Here is a 17,396-nt window from a genome sequence, read left to right on the forward strand (position 1 = left end):
ATTACTTATCCTATCCTAGGTATTCCTTAAAGAGGTGGGGTTTCAGGTGTCTCCGGAAGGTGGTGATTGACTCCGCTGTCCTGGCGTCGTGAGGGAGTTTGTTCCACCATTGGGGGCCAGAGCAGCGAACAGTTTTGACTGGGCTGAGCGGGAACTGTACTTCCTCAGTGGTAGGGAGGCGAGCAGGCCAGAGGTGGATGAACGCAGTGCCCTTGTTTGGGTGTAGGGCCTGATCAGAGCCTGGAGGTACTGAGGTGCCGTTCCCCTCACAGCTCCGTAGGCAAGCACCATGGTCTTGTAGCGGATGCGAGCTTCAACTGGAAGCCAGTGGAGAGAGCGGAGGAGCGGGGTGACGTGAGAGAACTTGGGAAGGTTGAACACCAGACGGGCTGCGGCGTTCTGGATGAGTTGTAGGGGTTTAATGGCACAGGCAGGGAGCCCAGCCAACAGCGAGTTGCAGTAATCCAGACGGGAGATGACAAGTGCCTGGATTAGGACCTGCGCCGCTTCCTGTGTGAGGCAGGGTCGTACTCTGCGGATGTTGTAGAGCATGAACCTACAGGAACGGGCCACCGCCTTGATGTTAGTTGAGAACGACAGGGTGTTGTCCAGGATCACGCCAAGGTTCTTAGCGCTCTGGGAGGAGGACACAATGGAGTTGTCAACCGTGATGGCGAGATCATGGAACGGGCAGTCCTTCCCCGGGAGGAAGAGCAGCTCCGTCTTGCCGAGGTTCAGCTTGAGGTGGTGATCCGTCATCCACACTGATATGTCTGCCAGACATGCAGAGATGCGATTCGCCACCTGGTCATCAGAAGGGGAAAGGAGAAGATTAATTGTGTGTCGTCTGCATAGCAATGATAGGAGAGACCATGTGAGGTTATGACAGAGCCAAGTGACTTGGTGTATAGCGAGAATAGGAGAGGGCCTAGAACAGAGCCCTGGGGGACACCAGTGGTGAGAGCGCGTGGTGAGGAGACAGATTCTCGCCACGCCACCTGGTAGGAGCGACCTGTCAGGTAGGACGCAATCCAAGCGTGGGCCGCGCCGGAGATGCCCAACTCGGAGAGGGTGGAGAGGAGGATCTGATGGTTCACAGTATCGAAGGCAGCCGATAGGTCTAGAAGGATGAGAGCAGAGGAGAGAGAGTTAGCTTTAGCGGTGCGGAGCGCCTCCGTGATACAGAGAAGAGCAGTCTCAGTTGAATGACTAGTCTTGAAACCTGACTGATTTGGATCAAGAAGGTCATTCTGAGAGAGATAGCGGGAGAGCTGGCCAAGGACGGCACGTTCAAGAGTTTTGGAGAGAAAAGAAAGAAGGGATACTGGTCTGTAGTTGTTGACATCGGAGGGATCGAGTGTAGGTTTTTTCAGAAGGGGTGCAACTCTCGCTCTCTTGAAGACGGAAGGGACGTAGCCAGCGGTCAGGGATGAGTTGATGAGCGAGGTGAGGTAAGGGAGAAGGTCTCCGGAAATGGTCTGGAGAAGAGAGGAGGGGATAGGGAGAAAGGTCAGAGCACAGGGTAGGGCAGTGTGAGCAGAACCAGCGGTGTCGTTTGACTTAGCAAACGAGGATCGGATGTCGTCGACCTTCTTTTCAAAATGGTTGACGAAGTCATCTGCAGAGAGGAGGAGGGGGATTCAGGAGGGAGGAGAAGGTGGCAAAGAGCTTCCTAGGGTTAGAGGCAGAAGCTTGGAATTTAGAGTGGTAGAAAGTGGCTTTAGCAGCAGAGACAGAAGAGGAAAATGTAGAGAGGAGGGAGCGAAAGGATGCCAGGTCCGCAGGGAGGCGAGTTTTCCTCCATTTCCGCTCGGCTGCCCGGAGCCCTGTTCTGTGAGCTCACAATGAGTCGTCGAGCCACGGAGCGGGAGGGGAGGACCGAGCCGGCCTGGAGGATAGGGGGCATAGAGAGTCAAACCGCATGGTTGGTTAAGGGCTTCTATGTAAGCATTTCACTGTAAGGTCTACTACACCTGTTTTATTCGGCGCATGGGATAAATAGAATATTGAACAATTGAAAACATTACAGGAAATGTTTCATGATGGACATTTTAAATATTAAAATGTGATTTTTTTAAATTAAATTTGTTTGATACAATTTTTGGGAGAACCATTTTAAGAGCTAGAGTTATTATACAGTCTGATAGCAACTGATTCAAAAGATCAAAGCTTGGTGAATAGTTTATTATTTGAATCAGCTGTGTAGTGCTAGGGCAAAAACAGAAAACGTGCACAGAGTTTGGGAAGCCCTGGTGTAACCTCTGGGCAATTCCTTGGTAACAGAATGATGCTGAGACTCTGAAGGTTCACTTTAAAATGCACGCCAAACAAAAACGATACAACTCAATGCACAAGGACTAGCTAGTTAACACAGGAAATAAAATAACACATTTAGGCTACTTGAAGAACAGTGCAGATGCTAAATGTAGTAACAGAATGATGATAAAATCTCTGTTTATGTGACCATGTTTCCCAAAAACTTAAGTCTACTCTGAATTAAGATTCAAAATTCTGCAGAAAGAATTAATGGGGTGTCAGCTATGACACCTTGAGTTGAAAAACAACAACAGAATGACATCATGGATACCTGATCAGTACTAAAGAAATGCATAATTATGGATATGAATGCCATTCTCTTTATGGTGATGTATCCTGAATAGGTACACAAAGGTAGAAATATGCAATATCATGCATATTTGGGTATTATTCTACAAACTGGTTATTTTAATGAGCTCTGCCGGACTGGACCAAATCTGTATCAATCATAGACTTCTGAGTTTCACAAGTTTGGACATCATAGTAGAGTTCAGTACAGGGGAAAGGGGGATACCTAGTCAGTTGGACAACTGAATGTATTCAATTGAAATGTGTCTTCTGCATTTAACCCATCCCCTCTGAATCAGAGCACAGTATAGTTTAGTTGAGTATAGTTCAGTACTGTAGAAGAGGTGACCCAACTGTGGTTTGTGACTACTATGATTTCCCATTGTAGACAATTCTATTGCAGTAATTATGTTATATATTTTTCCCTCATTCTGTTACTGATTTGGTAACAGAATGATGCATTTTAATTAGGCCCACTTAATAATTAACAAAATTGTCATCAGTAGAAACATGATAACTAATTGGTAGATCTACTATTAATTTTACTATCCTCCCTCCTCATGAGGGAGAGAAATGTGAAAATATCTTAGATACAGTTCTGTGAAAGTATTTGCCCCCTTTATAATTTTGTCTACTTTGGTGTATTTATTTTTATACTGAATTATCAGATCTTCAACCAAAACCGTATATTAGATAAAGGAAACCTGAGTTTACAAATAACAAAACAAATACCAACGGTCAAGCATGGTGGTGTGATGGTTTGGGGATGCTTTGCAGCCTCAGGACCTGGACTACTTGCCTTAATAGAAGGAACCATGAATTGTGATCTGTATCAGAGAATTGTACAGGAGAATGTCAGGCATCCTGTCTGTGAGCTGAAAACAGCTGGGTCATAAAGCACGACAATGATCCAAAACACACAATCCAAGGCTTCATGAAAATGGTTATACATTTTTTGTTATTTGTAAACTCAGGTTCCTTTTATCCTATATTAGGTTTTGGTTGAAGATCTTTTAATATTCTTCACAAAAAAATTGAGAGAATCAAAAAGGGGAAAAAAATGTTTTTGCAGCACTGTATGTGGGTTTTTTGGTAACAGAATTACAGTAGGCAATATTTTTTTGAACTTAAAGGCAATTCATTTCTCCAAAACGAAAATATAAATGTTGATATTAGGCAGCGGTCTTTACTTCAACATTATGTTTCGATGTATTTCTAATATCTTTTAAGACTTTTTCTGGTTGATTTAAGACCTCTTTTCCATTTGTTTGACCAGAAATCAAAGCATTTGCTTATTCCTAACTTTAGGATAGAAATTGGTTGGAGAAATGTGTATATACATACCTTAATAAAAAAACTGACTCTTGGCTTTCCTTTGACATGCTCCTATGAACTTCACCTGTTGGTGCTCATGGGTCCATTTACATGGAATAGCTCTATTATATCATGATGCGCTTGCATTATTTAAATTTTAGTCATTTAGCAGACGCTCATATCCAGAGCAACTTACAGCAGTAGTTAAGTGCCTTGCTCGAGGGCACATCGACATACCCCCCCTAGCCGGGCTTGGATTCAAACCAACGCCCTTAACCTGCTTACACTTACTTCCTTCAGTTGCTTAACTCCCTCTGCTCTTTCGCTCAGAGATGTGGTATGGAGTCTTCTTGTGGGCTGCTGTCTCTTCACTGGTGTTCCACCTCCCCGCTGCTCTCCTGGCCCTCGCCACCCTGCGACAACACAAGATGGCCCGCTTCATGCCCATCGCCATCCTACTGATGGGCATCGTGGGCCTTGTGTGTGGTGGAGTCCTTACCAGTGAGTTACTTACCTCATCTTCTGATAAGCTATAAACATGATCCATTATAGTACACAAACATCACTACTCATCAACTCAGTGCTCAAAGCCATGATGTTCAAATTATTTTATACATTGCTCTAAACAAAACAAAAATATTTGTGCTTGTAGGTGCTGCCATAGCTGGGGTTTACAAAGCAGCAGGGAAGAGGATGATCTCCTTGGAGGCCTTGGTGTTTGGAGTGGGCCAGTCCTTCTGTGTTCTCATTATATCCTTCCTCAGAATCCTAGCTACACTCTAGCACAAGGACACAGGAATTGAAGAAGGGAGTGAGGGGGGAAGAACATGCAATCAGCAGGACGGCATATGCAAGAGACAGCTGTTCCTTCAGAGGCCTTATTTTCTATAACCGTTACCGGATGACTCTTTGTTTGATACATGATTCTTTTCCAAAGTGGTATATTTCAGGGCTAACCAGAGGCTCTGTCTTCTTCATTCAGATTGTTGGCTGTGGCACTATACTCTGAACTAGCCTTCTCATTTTGTGAGTTATATGTGTATCATACACATGGCTGGGAATGAAACATTCCAGAAAAATTGCACTCTACAATTTGGTTGAGTAAACTCTTAAGTTTCACTGTTCAACGGCCTGTAAAAGACTAGCCTATACATGTCTGAGCCTGCATGCCTTTAGAGAAACACTAAAGGAGAACATTCTCTGCTCCTCCCCAAGTCATTCAGCTTAATACAATGTCTTGACTGTGAGGTGTAATATCTTTACAATGAGGCACAGTGCTTGATGATATGACATTGGTATTGACTTTTTAAATATTTTAAGTCAGACATAGCTACAACTTTAAGCTTTGTTATTTCCACGTGTTTTATAGCATTAGAGATTGTCTATACTTTAACGTTCCTACTTGGGGTGTGTAAAATAAAGTTTGTACATAATATTTAAGCCCATTCCAGTTTATTCTGTATATTGCTGAGAACCATGGGGACCTAAAAACTCAACTCTCGACCTCGAAGCTAGTTCCGCAGCATTTTTTTTCATTGTTCCCTTCTAATCAAGGACTGATTCAGACCTGGGACATCAGGAGGCTGCAATTAATGGTCAAGTAGAACAGAACACCATCAGGCTCTGGACTTCAATATACCACTGCCATAAGGAATAGAGTTGATCCATGTATTTTATTCTCTTAAATATTTTTCTATGTTGTTAGGGGTATTTTCAGATGGTTGATCAGCGGGTTACGTCCAGTGTGTATGCAACACTTCTTTCTGAGTGAAATCTTAACAGTAGCAGACTGCACTTGGTTATCTGGCATCAACACACTTATAGAATTGTATATCTCTTTCAAGAACCTTTGCAGCATTGCTCAGTTTTTGTTCATTTGATATTGGCCTTGGTGTTAATGGTGAACAGTATATAGGAATAGTGTAATATATTGTTACTTTGGCATTGATTATGCTAAAGGAAGAGGCAACTCTAAACCATGAATGTGAATCTAATTTCCTTAAAATCCCTTGTGGAATTTCTTAAACTTTTACCAAAGAGAACCGATTTAGTTTGGACTGAAAGCCCCCATGTCCCAAAATCCTACTTTAAGGATTTTGACAGTGTATCTTGAGTCTAAATCTGGAGTCGTGTGTAAGGACACGGGTAAAGTCAAATTTAGCAAGAAAAAAAAAAAATCACACCTTTGCAGAGATCTCTTACTACATGCCAAGAGTAGCAAAGACTAGTGAAATGAAGCATTAATTACAGTTAAACTAAAATGTTTTTTTTATTATTCAGCACCGCTGCATGCAGATTGTCCAAAACTATCAGTAGATTAGTGACCATTATAAGTGCAGTAAATAATACAAGGGGTGGATTGAGAGCAGACATGTTATGGGAATAAATTAGGATATTGAGGTTGGCTTGGCGATAACACTACTGGGTTATGAATCATTATTGTAATGTAGACATTTGTGGTGATTAAAGTTAACAGCAGGCCAGAGCTGGTCTACGTCCTGGCAGTGACATGTTGAAAGCCATGCTCTGCTTATCTAAGCCTTGGACACCTCAATTCCACAGAGTTTATTTTTTCTAAAGTTCTTTAACTTTCCTCATTGTAGCATGACTGCACACTGTTTGTCATAGCTGGTTGGTTTGTCTCAATTTCCATTAAGTTAATGCTCTTTATTTACCATGTGATTTGAATCCATGGATTGATTTTGTTTTCACAAGGTTGATTTTATTACAGTAAATTAAGTGCCAATTGTTAATATTTTCATGTAATAAAAAATGTTTACATTAATCGTTTGAGTAGTGTATTGATTTACACCTGACTGATTTCAACTCATTTTGACAATACTGCATAACCCCAGAGTAAATACTGATTATTTATCTCCTGCTCCATCTTTCTGCCTCTCCATACACACAGATGGCACTCCTGTGCCTTTACTGCCTCCACTAGCCAACTCCCAGCAGCAGCATGGCTCAGTGGCGTTACCAAGGAGAAACTACACACAGATGACTCATGAGGGGGCCACTATCCAGGCTGCACTCCATGAGACAGCCTGGCACTTTATATGATCATCACTGAGATAATGTTTCATGTTTTCCATGCACTTCAGGCAAAACACTGCTGAATATTTGATAAATGAATGAACCAAGGTTTTGTAGCTTTGTGCATCAAATTAAAGCAGTGAGGAAAGTGCACTTAATGACACTTCAAAATCAACTTTTTAATAATTAACAAGTATATGTATGGATTTACTCTTTAAAACATTTTGTTTATAATTCTTTTTTTCTCCATAATCTGGCGTGCAAGGCAAAGGTAGACATGATAGAAAATAGACTATGCGCAGGTCAATCCATGTGTGTCTCTGGTAAGGGGGGTTCAGTTCTTTGGTCTGATGTTTCTGCCTGTGCTGTGTGCTGCTGTGAGACAGTCTCTCCCCTCTTCTCTACTGTGCTCTCTCCCTGACTGGTCCCCACTGGGCTTGGCCCTCGCTTGTCCTCTGTTATTGGCCAGCTGTCCATCCCCTCGCCAGTCCTCTCCTCTGCTGTTTGGATTATTAATAAGACACCGCAGGGATTAGATTTTCAATCTCAAGGACAACAGAGAACAAGACACAACCTGACTTTTTTACAGGCATAAAGATAAACCTAACAAAATTGAACAGAGAAAAGAAAAACAAAAGTTTCTTGATTAGATTTATCATTCAATAAGTAATTTCTGTTTAAACCAAAACAAGGTTATTCTAGATGTTAATAGCTGCACTCTATAGCATGCTGTTAGGTAGATATTTACTGAGGGTTGTGGGCATAATGATGAAGCATCGCTTTAATAAATCTGTCACATTAAGGACCTGATATTCAGTCCTCCTTCTGTAATTGAAGGTGATTTGCCAGGAAATTGTGATGAATATCCCTGTGTCAGAATGCAAACAAGTATTTGAGATATAATAGGATGGTAATTGCACTACAGTGTATGTGGTGCTGAGGGCCTGATGGGTGAGTTATTATTATATAACAAAGCAGAAAGAAGGGGAGGAAGTGAGCATATGCCCATTAGTCCAAGGTTTATAGGTCCCAAACCAAACATTTGTATATTTGGCACAATGCCTCAAAAAGAGCATCCATTTTACAGCCATACACATCTTAAAATCTCTCAAACCATTTTCACTTAGTAACTTATCTCCCCATGTGTAAAAACACTCAGTATAAAATGTAATTGTCAAGATTTCTTCCTCTGAGGATTTTACTCACCATCTTTCCCCTCAGGCTGGTCCTCACGACAGGTAGGGAGCTCCCTGGGGTTGGCACGTTTCTGGGCTGGTGACCTCTGAAATCGTGGCAATGTTGCCTTCAGCTCTGAGAAGTAGAGGAAATAAACAACCTGCCTCAGGAATTTTCCCCATATCCAAATTGCAGCAGGACGTCTATGAACACAGCTAGTATTTTCAATGTATTTGACACACACCTGTGTCAATCAATACATGTTAGAATCAGCGATTCCACTCTGAGTCTTTCTGGGTAAGTCTCTAAGAGCTTGCGCACCTGGATTTTACAATATTTGCACATTATTCCTTAAGGAATTCTTCAAGCTCTGTCAAGTTGGCTGTTGAATCTTGCTAGACAGACATTTTCAAGTCTAGCCATAGATTTTCAAGCCGATTGAAGTCAAAACTAACTCAGGAACATTCAATGTCGTCTTGGTAAGATACTACAGTGTATATTTGGTCCTGTGTTTTAGGTTTTTGTCCTGCTGAAAGGTGAATTTGTCTCCCAGCGTCTGTTAGAAAGTGGACTGAACAAGGTTTTCCTCTAGGATGTTGCCTGTGCTTATCTCTTAGTTTATTTTTATCATACAAATTCCCTAGTCCTTGCTGATGACAAGCATACCCATAACATGATGCAGCCACCACCATGCTTGAAAATATGAAGAGTGGTACTCAGTGATGTATTTTGTTGGATTGTATTTGTATTCTGTACAGGCTTCCCTCTTTTCATTATGTCATTTAGGTTAGTATTGTGGAGTAACTATAATGTTGTTGATCCACCTTCAGTTTTTTTCCTATCACAACCATTAAACTGTTTTAAAGTCACTATTGGCCTCATGGTGAAATCCCCGAGTGGTTTCTTTCCTCTCCGGTAACTGAGTTAGGAACGATGCCTGTATCTTTGTAGTAACTGGGCGTATTGCGAGGCATTGGAAAACCTCCCTGGTCTTTGTGGTCGAATCTGTTTAAAATTCACTGCTCGACTGAGGGACCTTACAGATAATTGTATGTGTGGGGTACAGAGATGAGGTAGTCACACAAAAATCATGTTAAAATCCATGCTACTTATTATGTGACTTGTTAAGCAAATATTTACTCCTGAACTTATTTAGGCCATAACAAAAGGGGTTGAATACTTATTGACTCAAAACATTTCAGCTTTTAATTTTTTATGAATTTGTAAAAATGTCTAAAAACAATGTTTTTCCACTTTGACACCATGGCGTATTGTGTGTAGGCCAGTAATATAATAATAATATATGCCATTTAGCAGACGCTTTTATCCAAAGCGACTTACAGTCATGTGTGCATACATTCTACGTATGGGTGGTCCCGGGAATCGAACCCACTACCCTGGCGTTACAAGCGCCATGCTCTACCAACTGAGCTACAGAAGTGACACATAAGCTACATTTAATACATTTTAAATTCAGGCTGTAACACAACAAAATGTGGAAAAGGTCAAGGAGTGTGAATACTTTTTAAAGGCACTGTATACACCACAGTATAGGCTTTATATGGCTCTGATCCTCTGCAGTAGCCTGTGGTGTCCAGCAGGAAGTGCTCTCTCTCTGCTGCTGAGCTCACCTTCATAGTCCAGCAGAGCAGCATGTTCTCGGAGGAGAGAGTCGTCGTAGACAGACACAGCTCTCCGCTGGGGAGAGGGCTTCATGCGGGGCCGGGGTTTAGGAAGGCTCTCTAGGGGATGACCAAGACACACAGGACTCAGATACACAATCACACACAACATAACTGGAGGTGGGTTTAGGCACTTGACACTTGAGTCACAATGACATTCATGTTCAAAAAAAGACCAGACCAGGCATTGCACTACCCAACACATGTTTGGCTCACATGTTTGGGATGCCATCCTGTGCCATAATCTGAACCCAAATAACATCAGATGAGTGGGTGTTAAATATTGGTGGTGGTAATTCAGTCCTTCGAATTCGGCATTGCTGAGTCAAAACCAATACAGTCCAACTCCTGGCAAATGGATTCCCAGGATTGATCTCAGCTCTGTTCGATTGTGTAAAACAATCTTTCCAATACAGAAAGTGCATTAGGAGCTGCCATCCACAAAATATTACAGTATATGAAAACAGAGAGAGACACTGAAGTAATTATCATGCTCTGAGCATTCACTGTTCTTGCATTATTTAATATTAAGCTCATAATGGAAGACAAATCATCAAAGAGAGTTGGAGAGACAAAGAGAAGAGACAAATACAAGCCAGCTTGGTCTTTTTCTGCTCAGACAGAAAAACACCAAAGCTGCTCATATATTTTGTCACCAAGGAGAGGTGAGGACTGTATATAACTGTACCTTCAGTAACTGATTGTGCTCTCTCAGAGCGCTCCCTGCTCTCCAGGGCAGAGGGTCCCCTGCGTGGCGATGGGGCAGGGGGAGTCTCCTTGCGGGGGAGGGGCAGGGGGGCTCTCTCTGCTGGGGCTGGCTCTGGGAGGGCTCTGGTTCTGTTGGCTGGGACTCTGGGCCTGTGGCTTTGTTTGGCTGCCGGGGGAACCCCGGGGACGTCCTAGCTGCAGCAGGGGGCTGCTGGGGGGCAGGGAGAGGGGGTTTGGCTGCCACTGTGGGCTTGGGAGGGAGGGGGCCGATGGGTCGTCCTGGGAGGAGGGGCTTATCTGTTCGGGGGGCCTCCAGAGGAGTTAGGCCTGCTCTGATTGGCCACCTGGTGTCTGAGGAGAGAAGGGCAGTAGCACTGAAGTCATTACTGCAACATAACATTTACATATTGGTTTGGAGTATGGGTGGATTTATTACATGGACATCCATTCACCAGCTTTAAGTGTCAGAATTACCTGAAGCTGATGTGGACATAGTGCGAGGCTTCATCAACGTGGTTGGAGGTTCAGGTTTTTTGTCAAGAATTGCACCTGAGAAAGAGAAGAAGATTATAGCAAACGGGGAAGTTCACCTACACATACGATGAGCCCCTCCATAATTGAAGCAGCCTGAAACAGAAAAAAAAAAATACGCACAAAAGACAAAGGGAGCTGTCACTGTCACCTTTAGAGCACAAGCCATTGGCTGATAGTGCCGAGTTCCCCTCTGAGTGGATGTGTGAACTGACCCCTGACCTCCAGCACTGAGTGACAGATGGACGAAATGACTCCCAGGCTGGCCTGTCTGTGTTGCTCTGACCTCCCGTGAGCCTCTCTGACCTGCTCTAAATTTCAGTCAACTCCAGGTATCACTTTTATTTATAGATGTAGGATTGATTTCTCTGTTAACCTTTACCTCTCTGGTCTTCTCACTGGCCTTCACCATCTGAAGGTGAATTTGACAGAAATAAGCACAGTTTTGACATTTCTATCAAATCAAAATTAAGAATATTATCTATAGGTTCCTTTATATTTTCAAGGGTTACTCAAGAAGCATAACAACTGCAGTTGACATTATACTAGCATCTACTGTCAAATCACATCACTAGTGTCACAGCAACACTTTTACTTAACAGACTACAATCCAACAACTATAAGATGAGACATTGACATCTAGTGCAACAAGCCAACTCTAAATGGACTTAGTCTCCACGTCTACAGCAAACCTGAGATGCTGCCACGTTCCTATCAGCAGGAAAGGATCTGTAGTGGAGACCGGGGTTGGATGTCACACAGTGTGTGTGTGTGGGGGGGCTGTGTAATAATTTCAAGATAAAAATGTGTGTCCTCTATAGGAGAGATCATCCATCTGGTCAATTCAGGTCAGGATTACAAAACACTGAGGTAAGAGGAATAACTGGATTTTTCATCTGTGAAATTAAATATTAATATGCTTGTTATTTCTTTAATAAATAGTTGTATGATGGGAGTATCCATAAAAATAAAATAAAACTTGAAAATGGGAAAGGGAGAGCTTTATTTCAAGCCTATTTGTGAGTTCTTAGATCAAGCCATGTGGTAACTAGCATCTTAATTAGCATGCTAATTAAGATTGGGAATGGTTGTCACATTGATCTGACAACCATCTCCATTGTAACAATGTGCCCAGTAAGCTAAATTACATTGAGAAGATGCATAGAAGACTTGTTTTCTGGATGTTGAAAAGACCTCTATGCCTCACAAGTTTGGACAGTACAGTACAATAGAGTTTAATTCAGCAGAGTACAGTACAGTACAGTTTAATTCAGTATAGTAGAGTACAGCAAAGTAGAGTACAGTACAGTTGAGATACATTATATTATACTGTATTCTACTGAACTATACTCTACTGAATACACTACTTTTCTTGACTGTACTCTGTTGTGCTCTACTGTATACTGTGCTGTCAAAACTTGGGAAACATGGATGTCTATGATTGGTTCTGTTTTGGTCCGTTCCGAACCTGCTTCTCCAACAGAGTCAGCAACATTCACAAACATGCACACCTCTTCCTGTTTGAAAAAGCATTCCTTGTTTTCAACAAAACATTGAGTTGACACAAATGTTCACAGCTTTACTTTTTTCACTTATGAATATACTACACTGAATATACTACATGTGACAAGTATAGGGACAGCGTGGAGGAGCAATTAAACAGGTCGGATATGAGGCGTATGTGGCAGGGGCTTCTAACGATAAAGGATTACAAAAATAAAGCCCGTCATGTCTCGGACACCAATGCAAAACAACCGAGCTGCCGAGGAGAGCCTCTGAGGAGAACTTGAGTTACAGTGGGGCATAAAAGTATTTAGTCAGCCACCAATTGTGCAAGTTCTCCCACTTAAAAATATGAGAGGCCTGTAATTTATCATCATAGGTACACTTCAACTATGACAGACAAAATGAGAAATAAAATCCAGAAAATCACATTGTAGGATTTTTAATTAATTTATTTGCAAATTATGGTGGAAAATAAGTATTTGGTCAATAACAAAAGTTTCCTAATCCTTTGTTATATACCCTTTGTTGGCAATGACAGAGGTCAAAACGTTTTCTGTAAGTCTTCACAAGGTTTTCACACACTGTTGCTGGTATTTTGGCCCATTCCTCCATGCAGATCTCCTCTAGAGCAGTGATGTTTTGGGGCTGTTGCTGGGCAACACGGACTTTCAACTCCCTCCAAAGATTTTCTATGGGGTTGAGATCTGCAGACTGGCTAGGCCACTCCAGGACCTTGAAATGCTTCTTACAAAGCCACTCCTTAATTGCCCGGGCGGTGTGTTTGGGATCATTGTCATGCTGAAAGACCCCGCCACATTTCATCTTCAATGCCCTGCCCTTGCTGATGGAAGGAGGTTTTCACTCAAAATCTCACGATACATGGCCCCATTCATTCTTTCCTTTACACGGATCAGTTGTCCTGGTCCCTTTGCAGAAAAACAGCCCAAAGCATAATGTTTCCACCCCCATGCTTCACAGTAGGTATGGTGTTCTTTGGATGCAACTCAGCATTTTTGTCCTCCAAACACGACGAGTTGAGTTTTACCAAAAAGTTCAATTTTGGTTTCATCTGACCATATGACATTCTCCCAATCTTCTTCTGGATCATCCAAATGCTCTCTAGCAAACTTCAGACGGGCCTGGACATGTACTGGCTTAAGCAGGGGGACACGTCTGGCACTGCAGGATTTGAGTCCCTGGCGGCGTAGTGTGTTACTGATGGTAGGCTTTGTTACTTTGGTCCCAGCTCTCTGCAGGTCATTCACTAGGTCCCCCCGTGTGGTTCTGGGATTTTTGCTCACCGTTCTTGTGATCATTTTGACCCCACGGGGTGAGATCTTGCGTGGAGCCCCATAATCTTTAATCGAGGGAGATTATCAGTAGTCTTGTGTCTTCCATTTCCTAATAATTGGTCCCACAGTTGATTTCTTCAAACCAAGCTGCTTACCTATTGCAGATTCAGTCTTCCCAGCCTGGTGCAGGTCTACAATTTTGTTTCTGGTGTCCTTTGACAGCTCTTTGGTCTTGGCCATAGTGGAGTTTGGAGTGTGACTGTTTGAGGTTGTGGACAGGTGTCTTTTATACTGATAACAAGTTCAAACAGGTGCCATTAATACAGGTAATGAGTGGAGGACAGAGGAGCCTATTAAAGAAGAAGTTACACGTCTGTGAGAGACAGAAATCTTGCTTATCTTCCACAATCGTTTGCAAATAAATTCATAAAAAATTCTACAATGTGATTTTCTGGATTTGTTTTCCTCATTTTGTCTGTCATAGTTGAAGTGTACCTATGACGAAAAGTTCAGGCCTCATCTTTTTAAGTGGGAGAACTTGCACAATTGGTGGCTGACTAAATGCTTTTTTGCCCCACTGTATGTGCTTATGGTCTCCACGGTGGACATATTTATGTCATTCAAACCTGTTAACCCTTGCAAGGCTGCCGGCCTCGACGGCATCCCTAGCCGCGCCCTCAGAGAATGTGCAGGCCAGGTAGCTGTTGTGTTTTTGGACATTTTCAATCTGTCTCTAGCTCAGGCCTGCTTCAAGATGTCCACTATCATCCGGTGCCCAAGAAAGTGAAAATAACTGAACTGAATGACTACCAACCCGTTACACTCACTTTCGTCATCATGAAGTTCTTCGAGAGGCTAGTAAATACTCCTACACAAACCGACCCTCTGCTCCCTCTATATACATTTGTACAGGGTAAAAGGGATCTTGAAGAAGGAAGGCCATCACTCCATTTTGCAATGCCATGCCCTGTGGACGGCGCTTAATTGGAGCCACTTTCGACCTACAACAGGGCAATGACCCAAAGCACAGCTCCGAACTATGCAAGAACTGTTTAGAGAAGAAGCAGTCAGCTGGTATTCTGTCTATAATGGTGAGGTCAACACAGTCACCGGATCTCAACCCTATTGAGCTGTTGTGGGAGCAGCTTGACCGTATGGTACGTAAGAAGTGCCTATCAAGCCGATCCAACTTGTGGGAGGTGCTTCAGGAAGCATGGGGTGAAATCTCTTCTGATTACCTCAACAAATTGACAACTAGAATGCCAAAGGTTTGCAAAGCTGTAATTGCTGCAAAATTATTATTTCAATTAAAAATGATTATTTATAACCTTGTCAATGTCTTGACTATATTTCCTATTCATTTTGCAACTAATTTCATCGATGTTTTCATGGAAAACAAGGACATTTCGAAGTGACCCCAAACTTTTGAACGGTAGTGTGTACATGTTATTTTATTGGGGTATTATGTTTCATTCACACTGTTAGCACTTTAATCTAAATAATTATAATTATAATGCTTGATATATTTTTTGTCATTATGGCTAATAATGATATATACAGGTATATTATAATATATCCCAACACATGATAATATACTGTTATATCTTATTATGAAAAAGATATCTTCAATATATTTCATTTCCGTAAGGAGTCGCAAGCTGGCACAGCCACAAAGTCATTCAATCTGATTTTAAACCTAACCTTAACACTAACCTTAACCACACAGCTAACTCTAATGCCTAACCTTAAATTAAGACCAAAAAGCTCATTTGTTTTCATTAATTTTTACAACATAGCCAATTTGGACTTTGCAGCTAGCCTATCTAAGGGGAAATCGCCCAGTTCTGCCTCCAGGGCAAGATTTGTGACAATAAACTTCAACCTGAGAGGAAAACACTAACCAGTAAGTGTGACAACCAACCCCAGTCTCTCCTACATACAGTGTGAAGAGGAGCTAGGAACAGGAAATCCCAGATCCCAGACACACAGCTGAGGAGGAGTGGGGAGAGTCTTACCCTCTGAGTTGGCTTTTCTCAGCTCCTCTTCTTTGTTCTACAAGGGGATATAAGACAATGTTATTCTTGAGTTATCCTCCTATGTGCTCCTACCTGGACTGAAAATGCAGGCTGCAGTGGATAAGCCCTATTAAATAATTTACAATACAGAGGCTGTCACACCCTCAACATCAGGTACTGAGACATTCAAGGCCATGCCACATTACATTAATGTCACAAAGGTACTGTAATCCTTAATGAATCCCACTACAGCTGTGTGCTCAGAACAGAAAGGAAATAGTCAAGTAGAGAACATGAAGGGTGGTCCACAACCATTCATATCACACACACCTGACTGGTCTTTGTGTCTGCAGGAGGTGTCTTGGCCACCCCTATGCGGTGGAGCATGACGTGGAGACGCTGCTCAAGGCTGGATGTGCTCTCAGATGCGTGTTTCTGGAAGAGGATGACCAAAGGCATATCTAAATGATGTGTATTTTGTTTATCACAGATTGCACTGGTCAGAAAGCACATAGAACCAGAGTGGTACCTACCTTTCCATGTGTGGCAGTGCCATCCTCCAGGCCTGTCAGCAGGATGAGGGACTGGGACTTCCCATCCCTGAGGGAGCGCCGTGTGGCCTTCAGCCTCCTCTCTCCATCTGGGGTCCTGCTCTTCTCCAGAGTCCGGCTCTTCTCCCTCTCCACCAAGAACCCCCCAATAGGGCTGATGACGGGGCTGGGGGTCAGAGCGCTGGGGGACATGGGGGTCCCCTTCTCCTGGGCATAGGCACTGGTGGGCAGGGAGGCGGAGGTAGTGGCGACGTCAGAGGGAGTGGCGGGGGCCATGGTGTCGTCCTCTGCTGCTCTTACTGTTGTGGTGGCATCAGAATCATTAACACTGGTTGCCTTAGCACCCCTCTCCTCTTCCAATTTCCCCTTTTTGTCTCGCTCCCTCTCTTTTTCCTTCTCTTTTGCCTCCCTGAGTGGTCTGATTAGATCAGCAATGGAGGTCTTTTTGACCTTGCCCTCTGGGCAAACCTCGCCCTTCGCCCCCCGGCTGGCACGGCCTTTCTTGAAGGCGAAGAAGTCCCCAAACTTTTTCTTTATGTTTTTGGAGGGGGCGGAGGAAAGGGTGGTTGTTTCAGTCGCGGAGGAGGAAGAGGTGCTAGAGGAGGTGGTGGTGGAGGGGGGCGGGGCCGGGGCAGACGTGCTAGGAGGGGCAGGGGTGGTGGAAGTCGACTCTGTGGGTTGTGCTTTGTCAAGGATCTCCTCCCTCTGCGCTTTTCTGCAATTGAGGTGAAGCACAAAACAGCAACAACACTTCTGAGTCTCCATTCAGTGGTGGTGCTTGCTCAGTGTTCACACTATCTAGTGATGGGATGTTGTGGCTTTTGGGATGGGATCAGTGGGATGCTGTGTATTTAGGATACATAATTTTCAACCACAGTAGACAAACATTCTGCGAAAACATTGTTATCTTTCTGTTTGTACAGTATGTATGCATGGTGTGTATTGCCATATCTGTCAGTCTTTGTGGAGAGTGTGGGAACA

General features: G+C 43.1%; 2 protein-coding genes across 2 annotated transcripts in view; one reads left to right on the forward strand and one right to left on the reverse strand.

The window, feature by feature from the left end:
• LOC118396666 (transmembrane protein 170A-like) overlaps positions 1-6,703 on the forward strand; it is an 8,033-nt gene extending 1,330 nt beyond the window's left edge. Inside the window, exons 2-3 of the mRNA XM_035790992.1 lie at positions 4,249-4,419; positions 4,571-6,703. Coding sequence (XP_035646885.1) covers positions 4,249-4,419; positions 4,571-4,701 — 302 coding nt within the window. The 3' untranslated portion in view covers positions 4,702-6,703. The remainder of the gene's footprint in view (positions 1-4,248; positions 4,420-4,570) is intronic.
• A 409-nt stretch (positions 6,704-7,112) lies between these two features.
• The window catches only part of LOC118396664 (capping protein, Arp2/3 and myosin-I linker protein 3), a 38,422-nt gene continuing 28,138 nt past the window's right edge, over positions 7,113-17,396 (reverse strand). The window contains 9 exon segments of the mRNA XM_035790988.2: positions 7,113-7,454; positions 8,161-8,265; positions 9,762-9,872; positions 10,501-10,611; positions 10,614-10,871; positions 10,995-11,069; positions 15,865-15,901; positions 16,195-16,299; positions 16,398-17,130. Of these exon segments, the coding sequence (XP_035646881.2) occupies positions 7,258-7,454; positions 8,161-8,265; positions 9,762-9,872; positions 10,501-10,611; positions 10,614-10,871; positions 10,995-11,069; positions 15,865-15,901; positions 16,195-16,299; positions 16,398-17,130 (1,732 nt within the window). The 3' untranslated portion in view covers positions 7,113-7,257.

Source organism: Oncorhynchus keta, chromosome 17 (genome assembly GCF_023373465.1).
Source record: "Oncorhynchus keta strain PuntledgeMale-10-30-2019 chromosome 17, Oket_V2, whole genome shotgun sequence".
Lineage (NCBI taxonomy): Eukaryota > Metazoa > Chordata > Actinopteri > Salmoniformes > Salmonidae > Oncorhynchus > Oncorhynchus keta.